Consider the following 23969-nt stretch of genomic DNA (forward strand, 5'->3'; position numbering starts at 1 on the left):
CAACCATCCAACTAAACAGCTATTTAGTGAGCCGCTCTATGAGCAGGACTCATGGCAGGTGTTGGGGGTGAGCAAAAAGATGACTGTATCGAAATGCCATTGTTGTTTTGAAGCAGCTTTTAGTTTTAATAGGGATATTCAAACATAGGAAAGATTAAATTGTACTACTTCGAATAGTTCAGGACCAAGATAAGTTGCAAACTTTGCATGATTAGTAGAGACAATCACTGTCCAAGGATCCAGAGGATGACCTGGGCACTGTGCATCATGAAGAAGGACAGGAAGAAAGGACTGGCCCCAGAACTGAAGGCTCAGTTGGACTGAATGATAGGGATCCTCTCTCCCTTCCCACATTTCTCCTTTATATAGCATATGCTTAAGCAATCACCATCCTCATACGTCCCTCCTCCAGATGTCTCCAATCCCATCCCCAACCTGCCTCTAGGCACAGTCCTGAGAGAGGAAGCCTTACTTGGACTACCACACAGCCACACACTTATAAGCCCTCACCATACTCCAATTCTTAGATTCAGAGCAAGTGGCTGGTTCTGTAAGAAGGCATATCATTGTGTGTGAGGTGTTAACCTAGTTTTTACTGAAAGAAAGACAATTTCGGCTTTTAGTGGAGAAGACCCTTATACTAGGGGAGGGTTCCTTTGGTGAAGCCCTTCAACTTTATCTTGGAAATTTAGCTCCTCAACTTCCTTAAAGTTGGTATAGAAAACATTTAAGTCTATATGTGTATGTCTATGTGTGTATGTATGTGTATGTATTTATGTGTGTGTTTGTATATATTTGTGTGTATATTTGACAATTAAAGCCCTCCTGATTAACCTTAATTATAGACCTAAATTGAACACCTACTGTGTGTAGAGCTTTATGTTAGAAATACATAAATAAATCAGAGAGTCCCTGTTCTCCAGGGACTTATAACCAAGTAGGACAAGAAGTCAGAGCATTAGATAATTAAAATGCAATGGAAAAAAGAGGAGGGAAAAAGATGAGAGAAAATTTCTGTTAAGAAGTTTTGATTGATTTGACTTGTCTACTTATTGAATTAACCATTTTCTAGTCCGATTTCCCCACCACATTGTATCTATTGATTAAAGATTAATTATTTGTATTGTCTGATCAGGAAAAATCCTGTGATATTCCACATACCTGGTAATACTTATACCTAGAAACAATCAGTTGGAGCATCAGAAAAGTATTTTGCAGCTATTGGGATTTTATCTCATGGGATTGCAGGCCTAATATTTTATTTTTCTATACATGTTCACAAAAAATTCCACAATAAATTCATTATACCCTTTAATAACATACATTGTGATTTACTTTGATGTTCAAAATAAGCATATCACATAATGGCATATGAAAAAAAATTAATTGTGTGTTCTTTTTTTTCCCAATCTGTAGTTTAATCTTATATCACAAAATCCAGGGAGTTTTTTAAAAATACACATCTCTTTGTCTCTTCAAACACTTCCTTTTGGAAAGGCACATTGGAATCTTGGTGGGAGGAAAACTTATCTTTTTAAGTTTTTATTTATTTTGAGAGATAAAGGGAGAGCGAGTGGGGAAGGGGCAGAGAGAGAGAGGGATAGAGAGAATCCCAAGCAGGTTCCACACTCTCAGAGCAGAGCCTGACGTGGGGCTTGAATCCATGAACTATGAGATCATGACCTGAGCAGAAATCAAGAGTCTTAACCGACTGAGCCACCCAGGTGCCCCACACTGTAGTCATTTTTGACACCCCCTCCCCCATTCACAAACATTGCTTTTAAATAGCCATGAAATTCAAATAATAGTTAAATGAATATTCCCATCCAAGTAACCAAAAAGGAAAGGACCATTCGGATATTTCTCTAAAGATTAATTATTTCTTCAGTGTTCAATTTATCTTTTATCAATATTACCTTTAAATGGTTATTCATTTCATTTGTTCATCCATACATCTATCCATTCAAATATTTATTGAGTGCCTCTTTGTATCAGATGCTCCCCAGAGCTTGGTACACAGATTGTAATGCAGCATTCTAGAAAAAAAAAATTAAGCTTATTTATTTATTTCTTTTAAGAGAGAGGGTATGAGTGGGGGAGGGGCAGAGAGAGAGAGAGAGAGAGAGAGAGAGAGAGAGAGAGAATCCCAAGCAGGCTCCAAGCTGTCAGCATAGAGCCCAACATGCGGTTTGATCTCACAAACTGTGAGATCATGACCTGAGCTGAAATCAAGTCAGACGCCTACCCAGCTGAGCCAACCAGGTGCCCCAGAAAGTTGTTTTAAAAAGTAAAATATATAATATGTTAGATTCTGCTAAGTGCTAGAAGAAAGATGAAGGGAAAAAAGAGGGGAGTGAGGTGAGGGGGTTTGCAGTGTCACCAGAACAGTTAACGAAGACCTCCCAGAGAAAGTGACTTTTGAATGACAATCTGAAGTTGCTGAGGACAAGCTATGCACAGATCTGGCAATGAACAGACAGAGGGGTAAGCATGGGGTGAGGGTGGAGGATGGGGAGGCTGAGAGACAAGGGGGGATGTCAGACCAGTATGATGGTGTGAGGCCATTGTGATGACTCTGACTTGTAATCAGAGTGTGATGGGAAGCCATTGTACTGACCTGTTCACTGGGTCATTCTGACTGCTGTGTTGAGAACTAAGTCGGGAGGGAAAGAACAGCAGCAGGGAGATGGATGTAGACTCCAACTGAGATAATTCACATGGGAAACAAGCAGGGCTTAGGCTAGGGTGGTAGCAGCAGAGGTGTCAAGAATGGATTTTGGATTGATTTTATCCAAATATCCCACTTCTGTGTATATACCCAAAAGAACTGAAAGCAAGTACTCAAGCAAAGAAGTGCACACCCATGCTCATGGCAGCATTATCCACAATGGGCAGAAGGGGGAAGCAACTTGTTTCTGTCAATGGGTGAGTGGGAAAACAAAATGTGGCAATATGCACAAATGGAATAGTATTCAGCCATAAAAAGAGAAGGAGATTCTGACACATGCTCTGACATAGATGAACCTGAGGACATGACTATAGAGGAAATAAACCAGCCACAAGAGGACAAATACTGTGTGAATCCAGTCATATGAACAGTCATTTACAGAGACAGAAAGTAAAATGGCAGTTGCCAAGGGCTGGGGGTAGAAGGGAAGGGGACATTACCATTCAATGGGTGCAGAGTTTAGTTCTGTGATGTGAGAAGGGTGGAGGGCGTCAAGGGCAGTGAAGCAGTGTGGATGTGCTTCATGCCACTGAACTGTACACCTCAAAATGGTCAAGTTGACAAATTTATGTTACTTGTATTCACCATGATCAAAACAATTTTGCATTTTTAAATGTAAGAATAGATTCTGGATGTATTTTGAAAATGGAGCCAACTGAGCTGGATAGGGTGGAAAGAGGATTGGAGGTTGGCTCTAACATTGGAGTCTGGGTAGCCTGGAGAGCAGAGCACTGTGGAGGAATGATTCCAAATGGAAAGCAAAAAGCTTGGTTTTATGAATGCAGACATTTCAGTTAAATCTCTCTTGCCTTTCTTCTTTTAGGGGGAGAAGGTAATATCCTAACTTTATTTTTGGCATTTTATGACTTATGGCCCTCAGATCCTCACACTGCCTCAACCTCCCACTGCAAATATATGCAGTGGATTCTCTATTTACGCTAGTTATTCTATAAATCCCTCTTTATGACTGAGATGCTACTGAACCACTGTTCTTAGAGGAAATATGTACAGTTGTCTGTATACACATCTCATGTAGATTATAATCTTCTTGAGGTGCCTGGGTGTCTTAGTTGGGCATGTGTCTCTTAATTTCAGCTCAGGCCATGATCTCATGGTCATGAGATTGAGCCTGTTGTCAGGCTCCACACTAGGCATACAGCCTGCTTAAGATTCTTTCTCTCCCTCTCTCTCTGCACCGCCCCCCATTCCCTCAAAAAAAAAAAAAGATTATAATCTTCTCAACAAACCACTCATACATATAGAGTCTGTTTTCTTTATATTACGAAAAAGAGAATGAGGTTCAGAAGCATTAAGTGACTTTCCTGAGGCCACCCCACTAATAGGTGCCAGAGTTGGGATTCAAATATCATCAACTGGCCCCAATGCTGGAATTTGTTGGACTACACTGGCTAGTCCCTCCCATCTCCATCCTCTGGTCATCTCTGTTTGAAAGCTGAAACAAGAAGGCAGAAACATGCATGTGGGCTGCTCTGTACATATCTGGGAATGATCACAAAACATCATGAGTTTTGATTCAGGAATTACAAATACGTTTTAGCAAGTAGATAATTCTGTAAATATGAATCCATGAACAATATCATATATCATGTCGTATTGTATTATATATCATATAAGGATATATGGATAATAGAGGGTAGATGGATGGATGGAGAGATAGATAGATAGATAGATAGATAGATAGATAGATAGATAGATATTTAGATACATCAAAGTCTACTGGGAAGTCAGTTTGAGTAATTGGATAGGAATTGCCACTCTCACCAGAGCCGCTGCCTGCTCAGTGTTTATAAGGACTCTAGAGAATAAATGGCATTGTTAACAGAGACTGCTAATGGAAGAAAAAAACCAAGTCTTCAGATGCATCCTTGAGTGTGCTCCTTAAGAATAAAGAAGATGCAATTAGATGACTTCCAATATACCCTTCTGCATTTTCCTTTTTATCTAATTTATGAACTTAGCTAATTACCTATTCAATAGCCTCAATCACTCAATTTAAGAACAAAGCAGACAAAATATATTGAGATCCACTGTGTCAACAGCTTTCTTAGAAGCAGTTCATGTAATGTCATATCTTCCATGTTTTAAAAAAAAATTTAATGAAGAATAGAGATAATTTTCAATTCAACTTTATGCCAAGCAAATATATAGGATGATTAGTATATAAGGAAGCATTTGACCTGTCAAAAAAGATGTGTATAAATAGCATCTGTAGAGAAGGCAGCTTGCCAGAATAATTTGAATATGCCTCAGAATGCTAAAAAAGAGAATTTATTCTGGAATATTAAATTATTTTGACTCTCCTATTCATAAGTTCAGTCTGCATTTTTGTCCAAAGCAAAGGATCATCATTATTAAAAATAACAATTGTAGTTTACCTTTATTGAGCTGTTTGGTTTTTATTCAACTATATTAACTCTTTGATTTTTCCTAATAACTCAAAAATAGGTAAAATTATTTTCAATCTACAGATTAGGGAGTAGAGGTTTAAAAAACAAGTATAGATTGAAAGAGGGAAAAATACATGTTCCTCCCCCTGAATATGATCAAGGGGTACTTGATTCTTCCATATCAGTTGTTTCCCATATTCTCAGTCTCCAATATATTTGAGAATTATTGAGTCCATCTTTTCTAGATTTTTTATAATGTTTTCTTTTCCTAGAATCACATTTCTTCTATCTGTAAATTGTACATTTTGCTATTCTGTTACCTTGTAAATCAAACAAGATCAGTCATGTTTCTATAAATAGGTATGGTTGCTGGGATAATGGTATTAAATAGGGAAATCTCCTGCCACATGTCCTAAAGAAAAGTCACTTCTTCAAATTGCAGGGGGGCCATGTGGGTCAGGGTGTCTGCCAGGGGAAGGCAGAACAGGCCGCTATGTGGCTGCAGTGATTTGAACACTACTGACTTCATAAAGCTCTCTCCCACCCATCTGGCCAAACCTGAAACTCCACTTTTATTTTATATATTTTTTAATGTTTATTATTTATTTTTCAGAGAGAGACAGATTGTGTGGGGGAGGGGCAGAGAAAGAGGGAAACACAGAATCCGAAGCAGGCTCTGAGCTGTCAGTGCAGAGCCCGACACAGGGCTTGAACTCACAAACCGTGAGATCATGACCTGAGCAGAAGTCAGATGCTCAACTGACTGAGCCACCCAGGTGCCCCTGAAACTCCACCTTTAAAGTTCGTTTCTTTGAGTGTTGAAGACTTTTTAATTTCAAACATCCATATTAAAAGGCCAGTCCTGGAGGAAAGCAGTCTATAGCCACAATTTAACACAGAGTTTGCCAGGTTGTCTGCTCAAAGTAAGGTAAGGACCTGGCCATAGTAGATAGATGTCTACAGGCAGTCCAGAAGGACTAACAAAAGAACCAGAAGGACACCCAAGGTTATATTCATGTACCTAACAGTTGGTTTGTGTGTGAATGATAGAGAGAGGGAAAGAGCACAGTCTCATTTATAAAGTGATTAAAAGGAGATAGTGACAATTAGGATATTTTTGCTGTTTGTATTTCACTTTTGAATCTTTCTTGGGCTAGACTTAAAAATTACCACTAATGCTTCTCCTGCTTCTCCTGCTTCCTGGGACTTTTTGACTGACCAGGTAGCTGGTACAGCTCCATAGCAAAGGTTGCTAAAGATGCATTTGGACTTTCAGCAGATGTCTAAAAGAGGTGACAATTACTGTGTCCTCAGCTGATGCAACTTAAAGGTCAATGCCACAATTCTTTGACAGCTGTGGCCCTAAAAGCACTACTGACAGTTCTTGAAGGAAATCACAGCAGCTTGTGATCCCTAGCCCTTGGGAAGACACGAGAGATGGTCTGAAGAGGTACCACCACAAGACAGAGAAATGCATCTATGCTTTCCTACACACCTATTGGGTAACAAACAACTATCTGAGCCTTAATTTAACCCATTGTTTAACTTGATGCCACAGCCCACAACTTCATGTTAGGAGTGTAGTCTAGTTTAGGCATAATGGAATCTGTAATCAGCAATTGTGTTGTAGAAAAAAATATTTTTTTTGAAAACACTTTACATAAAAGAAATCCCCTGCTATGTTATTAGTTGTTTATATCCATAGAGATCGATGGCACTGCTGTGGGACTCAAAGGAAAGAGCATGTTTCATGTTCTGTGAATTTCCATTTGTACCACATCAATATCCAGACCAGGATGAAGGCATTTTGGTTGTAAGTGGTTATTTACTATATTTTTAAAAATCACTTGTGTATAATTCAAATAATGGATTGTTTCAGGGTAATTTCATTTCTGTTTTCTTAACATTTAATTCAACTCATAAAAATAAAAGAAAAATAAATTCAATCCTTTGGATATTACCATAATAGTACTGATAACCTCTAAGGCTAAAATCAAGGTTGTATGGGGCTGATTTGCTCAAAGCATGAAAATGTGTCATCTATTCTCTGCCATGTAGAATATGTCTAAACCTTCTTCCAGTGAAGCAGCTTTTTAAATATTAAGAATAAATTACTCTGTCCCTTCTGAGTCTTCTCAGTAGGGTGACAATTTTCCAGTCCTTTCTTGGGTCAGGCATCCAACATGGCTGAAATGGTCTTTTAATTACTGAGAATAACTTTATTCCATAGCTTTAGGTTTTGTTTGTTTGGAAATAGCTTTTGAAGACGCAAAGCTATTTGCCTCATGATTCCATTTTCAAGGCTGCACATATATACTATTTAAGTAGAGAAAGAATTGTTTTAGATAATGTGTGTTCTTTGTTAATTGACTGTTTGGTACCCCGCAGTCTATGCCCATAGGCAGTGGGATGAATTCAGAAGGCTAAGCATTTAAGCATCCTGTACATTGTCAGGACTCTAGGATTGAGGAATACAGGCTCTTCTTTAACTGGGACTACAACAAACCCTGATCTTAGTGGGGTCACCTTGACTTAAACTCACAGGGAAGAGATATTCCATAGTGCAAGTCTAATACTAGGCATATAAGCATTCCTCATGTTATCTTTGGGAGGGGTAGCATGACAAAATTCAGTGGTTTTGAAACTCTGCTCTGCAGAGCCCACAATCCCTTACTGGGGGTAGCCTAAGTGCTATGCTTAAAGTGTGATGGGAAACTGAGTGATGTTTGAATCCTCTAACCCCCATTTCAATGAGAGCAGTTATGCCTTGTCTATTTCACATATTAGTCTCAAATTAAGTTTTTTTTTGGAAACAGATTTCTTCTACTTTCCTTCCCTCACTCCCATTTTTCTATTAAAAGCCCTAATGTAGTTATTAAGATCATTAGCTTTGAAATCAGAAATAGATTCAGATCTAGCTTTTCCACTTGCTAATTCTGTAGGGTTTTGTTTTGTTTTGTTTTTGAGAGAGAGAGAGAGAGAGAGAGAGAGAGAGCGCGCGAGCAGGTGGGGGAGAGAGGCAGAGGGAGAGAGAGAGAAAAAGAGAATCTGAAGCAAGCTCCACACTCAGTGCAGAGCCTGACATGGGGCTCCATCCCACAACCCTGGGATAATGACCTGAGCCGAAATCAAGAGTTGGACACTCAACTGACTGAGCTACCCAGGTGCCTTGCTACTACTGTGGTTTCGATGTCTTTAAACCGTGGTTTTATCATGTGTAAATGGGTTAATAATGTCCATAAGGATTAAATATGATAGTAGTGATTCCTTCATTCTTCTAAAAAAGCTTTGTTCTCTCTGCTTCCTCAATACCACCTCTACCAGTTAGGGTCTGATCAGAGGAATACAACCACCATGACTAATATAGAATAAGGAACTTATTATAAGGATCCGACCTTAGGCAATTATGGGAACTAGTAAGGCAGTCTAGGTATTGCCATTTCTTCTGTACCTAGTGTTGGGCCTGAAGTTATCAGGGCCGACGGTCAGGAAGGAAAAATGGTTGTGAGGCAAGGAAGAGTGAAGACAAACTACTTGGGAGGCAAAATTGGAACTGAAGACTGTTTCTAAGTGTTGGTGCCCCAGCTTCAGGGATATGGGTGAACTTGAACCAGCTTCCCACACTCACAACTGGCCCAGGATTCAGCAGTACCAAAGGTGGAGATCCAGTGAGAACAGGATATGTCATGGACCTGGCTTCTACCCAGTGCATCAGGGTGAGATAACAGATCATCAATGCTCTGACATCAGGAAGTACTAACTTCTCTTCTCTCTTCCCTTTACCTACACCATCTCCATAGATGATCTAACCATTTCTACAGCTTTAACTACCACTTACATTCAATGACTTTCTGAATTACCAGAATATTCCTTGCCCTGACTTTTCTGTGATTTATGTTAGTGTGCTGGAGCTGGAATGACACAGACATAGAAAGCATGCCACTGGCACTCTACCCCTAACCAACGATAGACATGACTAACAGATGATGGCAGTCTTTCTCTATCACCTGGATGGAGGGCTCATCATCTGGCACTCTGGCAGCCATAGCACTCTACCAACCAATCGGAATTGATAGATGAACTGCATTATATTTGCTATCCCTAGAAGAGTAGATAGAATTCATTGAGATGGAGCTTAATGGAGATAAACAGTAATATCTGAGTTATCAAATATAAAATTAGAGGAAATGAAGATGTGGCTTAGCAGAAACCTGTGTGGAAAAGACTTAAAATTGATTGATAGTGGGTTCAATGTAAGTGCAGATTTCAGGGGGTCAGCGTTTCTAGATACACTCTATCTCTTTCTCTCTTTCTCTCTCTCTTTCTCAAAGCTTTAAATGTATTGTTAGAATTAATGGTGCACAAGGGCTGTGACAGTCCTGCTATGCCTTGTAAATTTTTTTTTTTAATTTTTATTTAATTTTGAGACAGAGAAAGACAGAGCATGAATGAGGGAGGGTCAGAGAGAGGGAGACACAGAGTCCAAAGCAGGCTCCAGGCTCCAGGCTCCAGGCTCCAAGCTGTCAGCACAGAGCCTGACACGGGGCTCGAACTCATAGACCGTGAGATCATGACCTGAGCTGAAGTCAGATGCTTAACTGACTGAGCCACCCAGGCGCCCCCTGCTATGCCTTGTTTACTCATGAAACCACACTACAGAATTGGCCTTCAGTTTCAGGGTCATATCTTAAGAATGTTATCAACAAACAGGAAATGCCACTCAGAAGGTAATGATAGAGCTTTATACAGGAGACTTGAACCTATGTTATAATGAAGAACATTGTCAAAGTGCCAATGACTTTCAGCCTGGTAAATAGAACCTTAGGGGACGTGATAACTTTCCTCAAGAATGTGATGTATTTGGAGAGATGCTAATAAACTTGTGCACAAAGCAGAACTGAGGCCAGTGGTGGAATTCAGCCATATTTAGAAAAGTGCAAGCCTTTAAAAACAATTCTACTTGTAAAAACTTCATGTGTCCTCCATGAGGTTTTGGACCATACCAGTGGTTTCTCCAAAACTTTCACCTTGGGGAGCTTTAAAAAATGTAGATTTCTAGGTTGCACTCTAGATTTACTGAATCTGGGATTCAGTAACCTGGGATTTTTGTTAACAAATTTCAGTTGATTCTCCAGTGGCCAATGTGAGGACCACTGGACTAGATGAGCCCTTAAGAGCCTTTTGTATTTCTGTGATTCCATTCCTAGTCACCTGTCATGGGAGGCAGTATGCATAGTGGTTACGTGTGAATCTTGAACAGAATGCATGGGTTCTAAATCCAGCTGTGTCTGCAGCCAGCTCTTATTTTGTGTAAGTAAGTCTCTGTACCTCGATTTCCTCATCTGTTAAATCAGGATAACAATAGTGTCTGCGCATAGGGTGTTGCAAAGAGTTAATGAGTAAATGGGTAAAGTGAGCACACACAGTGCTTATGTATGGCATATGTAATGTAAGTATTAGCTACTATTTTTTATACTGGAAAATGACAAATCCATTTAGAGGACTGTTTGATTAATGCATGTGTAAGAAGTGGAGGAGAAAGAAATAATTCAAAACCAAGTGTCTTATTGTTTTTACTTTTATATTATTAATAATCTTTCAGAATGGCCCTAGCTTTAGTATAGAACATATGGAAATATTTCTTTGCCTGTTGCAAGGTTATCAAAGCATAAATATGAAAATGAAGTTTACTTTCTAGTAATGTAAAACAGTGGAACGTGGAGGGTATAAATGAGGAGGAACAGAAACTGGCAAAACTCAAGTCTTGCTGAAGTTTTCATGTAGAATCACATCCATTAAGTTTTCTTAACAGAGTGAAATATACATATCTTAGGTATACAATCTGATGAATTTTGGTAAATGAATATATCCTTACCTACCATCCCAATCAGGATATAGAACAAGTACTTTGGTCTGGAAAATTTTCTTGTATCCCTTTCCAGTCAACCCCCACTCCCCAAAGACAACACCTTTCTGAATTCTGTTATTAGAGAATAAATAGTAGCTTTGCTCTTGTTGAACTTTATATGAGTGAAATCATGCAGTATATGCTCCTTCGTGTCTGACTTCTTTACCAAAATGTTATCGTTTTCAGATTCATTAATGTTGTTGCATAAATCAGGTTTTCTTTTTGTTTTTTTGGTTTCTAGGTATTGTTTCATTGTGTAAATATATCATAATTTGCTTATCAATTCTTGTGTTAATGAACATTTAGATTGTTTTGAGGTTTTGGCTATTAGGGATAAAGCTGCTATAAGCATTCTTGTAAGTTTTTTTTTTCTTTTTTTATACTAAGTTTTTGTGTCTCTGAGATAAGTGTGTAGGAGTAGAATGTCTGAGACTTAGGGTAAATATCTGATTAACTTGGAAGAAACTCACAGTTTTCCCAAGTGGTTTTATCATTTTTGCAATCTCCTCCAGAATGTATGAGAATTCCAGTTATTCTACATGGTCATTTACATTTGGTATTGTTTTTTTCATGTTAGCATTTGTAGTGGGCATGAAATAATTTTAGTTTTTCTTTTGATTTTTATTTCCCTGGTGACAAATGATGTTGAGCACCTTTTCACGGGCTTGTTGATCATTTTTATATCATTTTTATGACTAATCTGATCAAGTATTTTTCCTTTGAAAAATTGGGTTATCTTTTTATTATTGACATGTACGTAGGAATTAATTACATCTTCTGGACAAAACTGTTGTATCAGATATAAATATTACAAATATTTTTTCTTAGGATGTGGCTTACCTTTTATTTTCTTAATAGTGTCTTTTTATAGACAGAGGTTTTATTTTTTATAAAATCCAATTTATCATTTTTTTTATGTTGAATGCGTTTTGTTCCCTAAGAAATCTGTACCTATGCCAAGTTCATGAAGATATTCTCCTATAGTTTCCTAGAAGCTTTATAGATTTAGCTTTTACATTTAAATTTATAATTAATCTTAATTTTAATGTGTGCTCTGAGGCATAGGTTGATGTTCATTTTTTGTTTCAGACATTTATCCAGTTGTTCTAGCACCATTTGTTGAAAAAGCTTTCTTTCCCCCTTTGAATTGCCTTGACACCTTTATTGAAAATCAATGAAAGTGGTCAAAAGGTACAAACTTCCAGTTATAAAATAAATAAGTACTGGGGATGTAATGTACAACATGATGACTGTAGTTAACACTGCCATGTATATTTGAAAGTGGCTAAATGGGTAGATCCTAAAAATTCTCACAATAAGGAAAATATTATTTTCTTAATTTTTTTTTTAATCTATATGAGATGAAGGATGTTAACTAAACTTACTGTGGTAATCATTTCACAATATATGTATGTCAGTTCATAATGGGGTATGTCTTAAACTTATGTAGTGCTGTATGTCAATTTTATTTCAATAAAACTGGAAAAAATCAATTGACCCTATGTGTGTATATCCAGTTCTGGAGTCTCTATTGTGTTCCACTCATACACTTTTTCCATGCATATGCTAATGGAACACTGTTATGATTACATCAACTTTTGTAGTAAATCTTAAAATCCATAAGTGAGAGTCCTGAAAACTTTCTTTTTTCAAGTTATTTTGGTCATTTAGTTACTTAAATTTCCACCAAATTTTATTTTTTTACATGGATTTTTTTTTTACTTAAATTCTAGTTAACATACATATAGTGCAATGTTTGTGTCAGGAGTAGGATTCAGTGCTTCATCACTTATATATGATACCCAGTGCCTATCACAAGTGCCCTCCTTAATACCCATCACCCATCTAAACCCATCCCCCACACCTCACTCCATCAACCCTCAGTTTGTTCTTTATCACTAAGAGTCTCTTATGGTTTGTTTCCCTCTCTTCTCTTCCCCCATCCCTTCCCATGTGTTCATCTGTTTTACTTGTTAAATTACACATATGAGTGAAATCATATATTTGTCTTTTTCTGATTGACTTATTTTGCATAGCATAATTCACTCTAGCTCCATTCATATCATTGCAAATGGGAAGATTTCATTCTTTTTGATGGCTGAGTAATATCCCATTGTATATGTAAATACTGCATCTTCTTTATCCATTAATTAGTTGATGGACACTTGGGCTCTTTCTATAGTTTGGCTATTGTTGATAATGCTGCTATAATCATCAGGGAGCATGTACCCCTTCGAATCTATATTTTTGTATCCTTTGTGTAAATACCTGGTAGTACAATTGCTGGGTCATAGGGTAGTACTATTTTTAACTTTTTAAAGAACCTCCATGGTTTTCTCCAGAATGACTGCACCAGTTTGCATTCCTACCAGTAGTGCAAGAGGGTTCCCTTTTCTCTGCATCCTTGCCAACACCTGTTGTTTCTTGTGTTGTTCATTTTAGCCACTCTGACAGATGTGAGGTGGTATCTCATCATGGTTTTGATTTGTATTTCCCTGATGATGAGTGATGTTGAGCATCTTTTCATGTCTTTTAGCCATCTGGATGTCTTCTTTGGAAAAGTGTCTGTTCATGTCTTTTGCCCATTTCTTTACTGGATTATTTGTGTTCTTTTTTGGGTGTTGAGTTTGATAAGTTATTTATAGATTTTGGATACTAAAATTTTTTTGTTTGTTGTTTTGTTTGTTGTTTTCTTCCCTGTGCAGAAGCTTTTTATCTTGATGAAATCCCACTAGTTCATTTTTGCTTTAGTTTCCCTTGCCTCCAGAGACTGTCTAGTAAGAAGTGGCTATGGCTGAAGTCAAAGGGGTTGCTGCCTGCATTCTCCTCTAGGATTTTGATGGTTTCCTTCTCACACTTAGGTCTTTTGTCCATTTTGAATTTACTTTTGTGTATGGTGTAAGAAAGTGGTCCGGTTTCATTCTGCATGTTGCTGTCCAGTTTTCTCAACAACATCTATTGAAGAAGACTGTCTTTTTCCATTGGATAATATAGCTTGAAATCTGGAATCTTGATGCCTCCAATTTTGCTTTTCTTTTTCAAGATTGCTTTGGCTATTTGGAGTCTTTTGTGGTTTCATACAAATTTTAGGATTGTTTGTTCTAACTGTGAAAAATGCTGGTGGTATTATGATAGGGATTGTGCTATATATCCACACAGATTTTAGAAACCACTTGTCTATTTCTGTAAAGAGCCTGTTGGAATTCTGATCAAGTTTGCATTGAATCTATGGGAGAACTGATATCTTAACAGTAATGATTCTTTTAGTTCATGAATATGGTGTATTCTGTCCCTATTTAGGTAGTTCTTAATTTCTTTCAATAATGTTTTGTAGTTCTCAGTCTTGTACAGCCTTTGTTAAATATCTTCCTAAGTGTTTTATTTTTTTATTTTTTTTATTTTTCAACGTTTTTTATTTATTTTTGGGACAGAGAGAGACAGAGCATGAACGGGGGAGGGGCAGAGAGAGAGGGAGACACAGAATCGGAAACAGGCTCCAGGCTCCGAGCCATCAGCCCAGAGCCTGACGCGGGGCTCGAACTCACGGACCGCGAGATCGTGACCTGGCTGAAGTCGGACGCTTAACCGACTGTGCCACCCAGGCGCCCACTTCCTAAGTGTTTTAAAATATGTTTGATACTGGAACGCTTGGGTGGCTCAGTTGGTTAAGCGTCCGACTTTGACTCAGGTCATGATCTCACAGGTTGTGAGTTTGAGCCCTACGTCAGGCTCTGTGCTGACAGTTCAGAGCCTGGAGCCTGCCTCAGATTCTTTGTCTCCCTCTCTCTCTGCCCCTCCTCCGCTTACACTCTGTCTCTGTCTCCCTCTCAAAAACAAACTTTAAAACAATTTTTTAAAAATATTTTTGATACTATTATAATGGTACTTTTAATTTTTATTTTCAACTGGCTTTGTGTATTGTGACCTTTCTAAAGTCACTTATTCTAGAGTTATTTTGTCAGTTCCTTAAGATCTTCTATATAAACAATCATATCTTCTATGAATAAGGACAATTCTACTTCTTCATTTCCAATCTGTAAGCCTTTCATTTTTCTTTTTTTTTTTTTTTTTTTTTTTTTACCACACTGCCTAGAATCTCTCTGGTGCAAGGTTATATACAATGACAAGAGCAACATTCTTGGTTTTTTTTTCTGGTTTTAGGAAACTGTTCAATAGTTCACCATTTAATATAATTAGCTATAAGTTTTTGATAGATGCTCTTTATTAAATTAAGAAAGTTATTTTCTACTGTGCCAAGAATTTTGATCACTGATGGATATTAAAATTGTTAAGTGCTTATTTCTGTATCTATTAAGACTATATTATTTTCTCATTTTATTTGTGAATATACTGAATTATATTGTTTGATTTTTAAATGTTAAACTACTCTTATTTCTGGAATAAACAAACTTGGTTATGATGGAACTGATATATGAATATATGCACACATATATACACACACTTCTATATCTGTAATGTGTTTCTGATTTGCTAATTTTTAACATATTCATGACAAATATTGGTTTGCCATTTTATTGTCTTTTAGAGTATGCAAACTTTTTTATTAGTGTTATGTTGGTTCAAACCAAGTATGGAAGTATTTCCTCCTCCCTGTTAACTAAAATAGTTTGTGTAAGTTGATGTTATGCAATCATTTAATGTTTGATAGAATTATCCAAGGAACTTTCTGGGTCTAAAGCTTTCTTTGTAGGAAAATTTTGGACAAGAAATTCAATCTCATTAATAGATAAATGGCTATCTTGATATTCTATTTCACCGTGTGTTAGTTTTGGTAACTTGAATTTTTAAAGACATTTGTCTATTTCATATGCTTTGTCAGATTTTTTGGCATAAAATTGTTCATGATATTCTTTTATTATCCTTATAAAATGCCTATAGGATCTGTACTAATAACAATTATTTTATTTTTATAATTTAAGTTTCTTGTTTTAATGACCTCCATAAGATTTGTTACAAGCTAATTTGTGCATTAATCCTTTCTAAAAAGCAGATTTGGGGTTTCTTATTTTTTTTATAATTTGTTTCTATTTTCTTGATTTCTTCTCTATATTATTTCTTTTTTTTCTACTTGGTTTTGGTTTAATTTTCTTGTATTTTTCTGGTTTCATAGGATTTCAACTTTGACCATTGATTTTGGGCCTCTCTTCCTTTCTGATATAAAGCTATATGTCTCCCTCTAAAAACTGATTGACTGATTCATATGCAGTATTATCGTTATCATTCAATTCAAAATATTTCCTAATTTCCATTTGGATTTATTCTTTGGTCACAGGTTATTTATAAGTATTTTAGTTATTTTTTATAAATATTACTATTATTTATTTGTTTCAATTATAATAAAAAAACACTCTACAAAATATAATTATTTGAAATTTAGTACAATTTTTTAAAGGCTCAGCATATTCCCTATCTTAGTTTACTTTCTATATACACTTGAAAAAATTGTGTATTCTGCGATTGTTGAGTGTAGTGTTCTATACATACCAATTAGTACAAAATCACTGATAGTTTTATTTAGATCTTTTAATTAACTTTACTGATTTCTTTGTTTTATTGCTTTATCAACTACTGAGAAAGGAGTGTTAAAATCTCCTATTATTATAGACTTGTCTATTTCTTCCTGTAGTTCTACCAGTTCTTGTCTCACGTATCCATAAGTTTTATCATTATCTCAACTGCATGTAGAATTGTTGGATTTCTCCCGTTGTCGTTATAAAACATCCTTTTTATATCTAGTAATATTTCTTGTCTTGAAATCTATTTTGCCTAATATTAACATGTGCACCTCCACTTCCTATGCTTATTGCTTGCATGGTATGTCTTTTTCTATCTCTTTACTTTCAACATATAAGTATTTGAAGTATACCTCTAGAAGATAGTATATATTTAGATCTTGGTTTTTATCTACACTGACAATTTCTGCCTTTTAAATGTTTGGTCCATTTACATATAATATAATTATTGATATAATTGAATTTCACTATACCATTTGCTATTTTCAATTTTTTTCCATCTGTTTTCTATTTTCCTACACCTTTCCTGCCTTCTGAGTTAATCAAATATTTTTTTTAATTTTCCTATTTAATTTTTTCTATAGGGTCTTTAGCTTTATATCTTTTTATTTGTTTCGAGGAGATTATAATATGCATCTTTAAATGACCATTGTCTATTTAGAACTAATATTTACCATTTTGTGTAAAATATATCTTTTAACAGTAATATTCTGCCCCTATACATTCTTGTGCTACTGGTTTCATATATTATACACATATATACATTATAAACACCACAATTCGCAATACAACATTATGGTTTTTTTTAATTGTTTTCTGTCTTCAAATAAATTTAGATGAATAAGCACCACAATTCACAATACAACATGATGGTTTCATTCCTAGTCCTCTCTTCTTGCTATTCATTCTCCTCCTTGATTAAAGATTTAATCAGTTTTTCACATCACAGCCTAAATCTCATCTCTCTGGTTTCATTTCACACTTCTCAGAGAACTCTGTTGATCATTCTGTCCAAAATCACTCTTCTTCCCTGTTTCCCTCTCATTATCCTGTTTACATCCTGTGTGACACCTTCACAATCTTTAATTGTGTTTTATTCACTTACTTGTTTCTTGTCTTTTAACCTGACTAGCTCCATCAAAAAATTATTTTGTCTCTTTTATTCTCTCCTACAATCTTGGTATTCAGCAAAATTGCTTGGCATTGTAATAAAGGTGCAATGATGTTTCTCTAATATAAAATGGATACAACTGAAGTTGCAGGGCATCTAAAGTCTGGCTTTGCTAGACTTGAAAAGACACATTGAGTATTCCCATACTGCTAAACACTCCAGGACCATCTGTTTTACACACTGTGCTAGGAATATAAATACAAAAGTGATGCATCTTCAAGAAGCTTTTCCAGACCCTCTGAGTTAGAAACCATCTCCTCCTCTATTCCCATCCATTCCACTCATCCTGACTGTGGTACTTTTTATGATTTACCTTGCACGATTGCTATTTGTATACATATCTTCTCTCTCCAACTGGACTGTCAGGTCCTTGCAGCAGTGACTATAGTTTCCAATACATATTGGCAATCCTATGGAAATAACTTTCAGGTAGGCAAAGGTTTCAGGATACTCTTAATATGGTATTGTAGTGAAAATGAATTGAATAAGAAAGTTAGCATTTTTGTTTAATAAAATTCTCTAGTTTTCTGAGGAAAAAGAAGCTGTATAATTCCAAACTAATTAGGATTTCAACTGAGCATTAATAAAGCCCTAAGTTCCCACCAAGGACACTGTGTAATGTGTGGGGGAGGACTCCTCTGCCCCTTCTCTGCCTTTGTTCTTGTTTATACCCAGTGCCTGTCTAGTTTATGCTTCGTGTAGTTTTACATCATAATAAAGTACCAGCTATTTCCTGCCCACGCCTCTGTTGGAAGACAGAGCATGAGAATTGTAATGGAAAGCACAGATCAGAATATTTTTCGGATTTGTTGGTGATCTTTAAAATGCCCATTTTAAACATAAATATTTATGCCTGTTGCCAAGCTGAACCTCAATTTGTTATGAGGAGAACTTTGATTAGTCTGTAGTCTGAAGAGGACCCATGTAAATAGTAGTTACCATTTATTATGACAGCATTGGTGGAAAACTCAGGAGAGAGGAGAGCCTGATGCTGGTTTTCATATTCTGATTCCATACATAAAAGAAAGAATGGATCAGCCCTGGGTAAGCATTCAACCAGCTCACATGCTGGTTGTCATAACTTATAGTCTCTGGGTTGAGGGACTGCGGTCATCTTTCTGAGTCATGCACACCTATGAAATGGAAAGGTGATGTAAGTACAGCTCTTCTTTATGGAAGCTTTATTATTATTATTATTATTATTATTATTAATTTTAAGACCCAGTATTGTTCTAACAAATTTAAGTGACCAAGGGGAGTATGAGTATAATGAGCCAGTACTTTTTAAAGTGTGTGTGTGTGTGTGTGTGTGTGTGTGTGTGTGTGGTGGGGGTTGGGTTACAGCTCTGACTTCTTATAGATTCCCAGGCCCAATCCAAAGATTATAGAGTCAGAATCTCTGGAATCTGTGCCTGGGAATCTGGTTTTGAGCACAATAGCTGGAGGATGCATACAGACTCAGAAGTTTGGGAGTCATTGCTTGAGGTAATAGAGTCCGCAGTTGTCTATTGCCTCTGAACTGTCAGCCTGTGCCTGGAAAGCTTTTAGTCCCTTAGAGTGCTTCCCAGGAAGATCCTAGAGATCTGTGGTTATACTGTTTTTTTTTTCCCCATAACTGAATTGACTCTTACCTGAATCACAATTAGATAAATCAGTGTCCAGTTATGTAATTAAACTGAAACGAAAACAATTTAGTCCTTACGATGGCCAGTCTGGCTTATCATATGACGTGACAGATAGGTTTCCCAGAAACATGCATGGGGACCCTAAGAATTTGAAAGTCTCCAGGAATTTCTGCTGTTTTTCACGTTACTAATGATATTGCAATATTCTGTCAGCAGGATTCAAGGGATGTTATCAGAGACCAACCTTATTCTTGCCCTCTGCTGCCTTTTCAAACTGTCTCTGTGGGATTAATGCTTCCCTACTCCTTGGATAAAAAGTAGAGTAAGCTTCATGAATTTTTTACACACTTTTAAGCTGGAAAGAGTTATTTACTCTCATTCCTAGATACATAAAAATTCTATGCCATTAATTGATATATCCAGGATAGAAAAATAATTAAAAATTTTTTAATATTGATTTATTTATTTGTGTGATAGAGAAACAGAATGTGAGTGGCAGGGGCAGAGAGACAGGGAGACACAGAATCCGAAGCAGGCTCCAGGCTCTGAGATGTCAGCACAGATCCCAATGCAGGGCTTGAACTCGTGAACCATGAGATCATGACCTGAGCTGAAGTCAGATGCTTAATGGACTGAGCCGCCCAGCTACCCCTAGAAAAATAATTTTTAAATATCTCCAAATAATCAGGTACCTGGGTGGCTCAGTCAGTTAAGTATCTGGCTCTTGGTTTCAGCTCAGGTCATGATCTCATGGTTCATGAGTTTGGGCCCTACATTGGGCTCCATGCTGATAGTGCAGAGCCTGCTTTGGATTCTCTGTGTCTCTCATTCTCTGCCCCTCTGTTACGCGTGTTCACTCTCACTCTCAGAATAAATAAACTTTAAAATAAATAAATAAATAAATAAATATCTCCAAACTTTATTAAAAGTTACTTTTTCCCCCCTCTCTCAGCTCAGATTTTGCTTGGACTGCCTATTTGCTGTGAAAAAAAGACAGTTCAGTAGGGTCCTTTCTTTTTCTCTGCTCAGGGCCTTTGCTTGTCTTCTAGGGCTTTTGCTTTTATCCCTTTAGCTCAGAAGGCTGCCTCAGGTTCCTCCAGAGCTGAGGGATGCAAGGTGTCAGGTTAGAAGGGGAAAGGGATTGAGGTGCCTGGGTGACTCAGTTGATTAAGTGTCCAGCTTCTGCTCAGGTCATGATCTCACCGTTTGTGGGTCAGAGCCCCGCGTTGGGCTCTGAGCTGACAGCTCGGAGCCTGGAACCCGCCTCAGATTCGGTGTCTCCCTCTCTGCCCTTCCCCCGTTCATGCTCTGTCTCCCCCTGTCTTTCAAAAACTGAATAAAAGTTAAAAAAATTAAAGAAGGGGAAAGGGATAAGAGTTGATTTGATAGATATGCATACAAAGCTGGTATAGATCCTGCCAGATCTGGCAGGGGCTGCAAACAGACTCTTCATTTCATGGAGCAATTTCTTGGCTTTCTCAGGAACTCAGCATTACTCGATATGGGCTAAGTATCTCCTCTGGGGACACTTTAAGCTCCAGGCTAGCCAGCTGAACACTCTTAACCTCTTTCTGATGAGGTCTTAATGCCCCCAACTCCAATATCCAAGACATCACCAAACTAGCCCCACTAATACCCAGTACACACATGGTCTGTGGGAAACTGACACATACCTTTTACTCTGACAAGCTGTGAGAATACAGGCCATGCCCAATCTTGCCACCTTTCTTGCTTTGCTATCAAGGTGGCTGGCTAACCAGCCATAGACTCTAGCATTTTGGATCTTGCAGGTGGTATAGAGTCTAGTACATGGCTTCTTGAGTGCAAGGAGGCACTTCTAAAGTTCTCTAGGGAGTTAGTTCCATTGAATTCTTTTCCCATAGGTTTGAGGTGAGAGAGAAGGACACCCCCAATTCACATGGACGAGGGTAAGTAAAACTTACAGTTCAATATGTCTCCTTTAGGAAATCCTCCACCTATCTCTTTCTTCTCCACCTCTTTTTTAGACTGGTGGTGGGTGGTCAGCTGGGGATTAGAAACTGGTTCTTGACTCTTTTCTTTGGATGTTTTGAAATGGGGTTCTCATACTTCACTTTAGTAATATGGGTGTAGGGCTTCAACTTAGGGCTTCATCTGGGACATTGGCAAAAAAAGTGTTCCATTTTAACATCTCTTTGAAATCATAATAGTAGTTAATTTATATTGATCACTTCTTATGTGCCAGACACTCTTTCATACATGCTTTATCTCACTCTGTCTTTCCCAAAATACTTTAAGGAAACAGAAATCCAAAGAAGTCAAATAATTCATGTAAACTCACCAGATTGCAGGTTACAAAATTCTGCTGACATTGTGCATTATTTTCCTTATAGAAAAATGGGAGTGATTTTGTCTCTTAGAAAGAAAACGGTATGCATTCATCAGAAAAAAAAATTGCTACAGCTGTTTATAATTCTGGCTCTTTTGATAGTAAGACGTAGAATTTTGGAGAAAATTAGTAACTGTCACTTGGTAAACATTTTAATATATTTTATTCACCTAATTCTTAGAACATCCTTGTGATATGAATGGCTTTATCTCCATGTTGAGGCCAGGAAGAAATTATGTGATTTCCTCTAGATCATACAACCAGGAATAATTGGAGCCAGGATTTAAATCCAAAATTTTAGATCCTGCCTTCAAGTTTGCTTTTCTCTCTACTCTGATGGGACATTATAGCAGAAGGAATATCTTTAATGTGGGTCTCTGAACTGTGGCAAATGTTTAAAGTTTTTTGGTTAAAGCTACTTTCTAACATGTTTGACTCTAGATAAATCAATATTATAAAGAAGTCAAAGTTTTTGCTAACATCCTTGAAAGCAAAGAGCATCTTATTCATCTTAGAATCCCTAGAGCCCAGTTCAAAGTTGATACTTTATTAATGAATGAATTGAATGAATTAAACTAATAAGCAAATTAATGAATAACTTTCTTTTAAATTCTTGAGTGGAATGTAAACTTTTATGTGAATTAGATTATCAGCATTCTCTTGGGTATTTACATTTTATAAGATGACCCTGGAAGAACTCAAATGAAAGAGGTCTAAAGCTAAATTTCTGATTCTACCATTGGAATAGGGTTGAAAGAGTAAGTGAGACAGAGTTTTTCTCTGGAGTCTCAAATTTCATTGCAGAGAGAACAGGTTACCCTGTCTCCATGCCTTAAGGAAAAAGTAGAATGCATCCTTTGTGTCAAAATATGTCCAGAAACCTTGTATCTCAAGGAAGCATGTTCTAATACTTTTAGTTATCCAGAAATAGAGCAGCCTGCTTCTAACTTTTGCTAAGGGACGTGTTGGCTGGGCTCTGGAAGGAGAATTGAAATGTTGGTGTGGTAGACCAGATGGCCTCTAATACTCTGTCCTGAACTTTTAAAGATTCTGGGATGCATTCAGGTAGCTGATGGCAAGGACACAGCTAATCAAGTCTGTCTGTTGTCCACAGGTCTGAGGCGCAATTACAGATGTACCATCTGCAGTGTCTCTCTAAACTCCATAGAACAGTATCATGCCCATCTGAAAGGATCTAAACACCAGACCAAGTAGGTACTTTCATGCTCTCACTCTTCGGGCCTTTTGTGTATAATTTATAGCATGGTGAAAAAAGGCTAACATTTTACTTATTTCAAAATAAGTCAATACAAACAGGATCTCTTTATCTTCAAATTTCCCTTGATATTTATGTTGAAGCCTCCAGGGTCTACCTAGCACAACTTAAAGAATGGCTTCTTCTTTTTTGGCACAAGTAATGACAGGCTTTTTTGTTTGCTTATTTTCATTCTTTAATTTTTTTAAGAGCAGCTCAGCATATTTTCACAAACTTCAGGAAACTTTTAGAGATATACTAAGTGTTTCTAAATAAACAATTTTATCTGTGTTTGGAGGATGTGGCAGACTTCGGTGTTGTGAAGTAAAATTCTATGATTTTCTTCTACCACTTAACATTTCTAGATGAATATTGTTGATTAGTATAGATACCCAACAAATCCCCTGCTATATTAAGTTATTCCCATGCATAGCTATTTTCCAATTAAATGGAAGCTCATTTCATTTTTCTCCCAAATTTCAGATAGCCAGAAAAGGCTATTGGGCACAATTTCACCTACATATTTCCCAGTATAAATATACTGTGCATCTTTTAAAAAACAGTGACATTAGCTTTGTAGGCATTTTTAAAGTAGCTGCCAGGACTGCTAATAAAATCTAATAAAATAGGGGAAAAAGCAAAGAATATCTCAAAAATATGCAATTTTCCTGAGTGTAATTGTTTTAATTTCACTCCTATTCATTAGTAGAATTGTTTAACAAATTTAACTATATCAAGACCTTGTGATTAATGAATGATTCATTCAACAAACATTTATTGAGCACCCACTATGTGTCAGATTTCAAAGTGTGCCCCGGGGAAGAAAAGATGAATCAAATTAGGCCTTCCTCTTGTGGAGCTCCCTGCCAGGCAGAGGAAACAGCCATGTGAACACAGGGATTATTCTCTAATACCAGGATGTGTACACCCAGAGCTTTGGGTACCCAAGAGGGAACAACCAGGCCAAGTTTG

General features: G+C 37.0%; 1 protein-coding gene across 4 annotated transcripts in view; it reads left to right on the forward strand.

The window, feature by feature from the left end:
• Positions 1 to 23969, forward strand: part of ZMAT4 (zinc finger matrin-type 4) — a 347808-nt gene that overhangs the window by 273267 nt on the left and 50572 nt on the right. For 2 of the 4 annotated variants that reach the window (XM_058720583.1, XM_058720584.1), the window contains exon 6: positions 22857 to 22953. The exons of 1 other annotated variant lie outside the window; for it this stretch is intronic. In XM_058720583.1, the coding sequence (XP_058576566.1) occupies positions 22857 to 22953 (97 nt within the window). Of the gene's footprint in view, positions 1 to 21257; positions 21303 to 22856; positions 22958 to 23969 lie in introns of those variants that run through there. One more of the 4 variants, XM_058720586.1, reaches the window with a different exon arrangement.

The sequence above is a fragment of the Neofelis nebulosa genome, chromosome 3, assembly GCF_028018385.1.
Source record: "Neofelis nebulosa isolate mNeoNeb1 chromosome 3, mNeoNeb1.pri, whole genome shotgun sequence".
Classification (NCBI taxonomy): domain Eukaryota; kingdom Metazoa; phylum Chordata; class Mammalia; order Carnivora; family Felidae; genus Neofelis; species Neofelis nebulosa.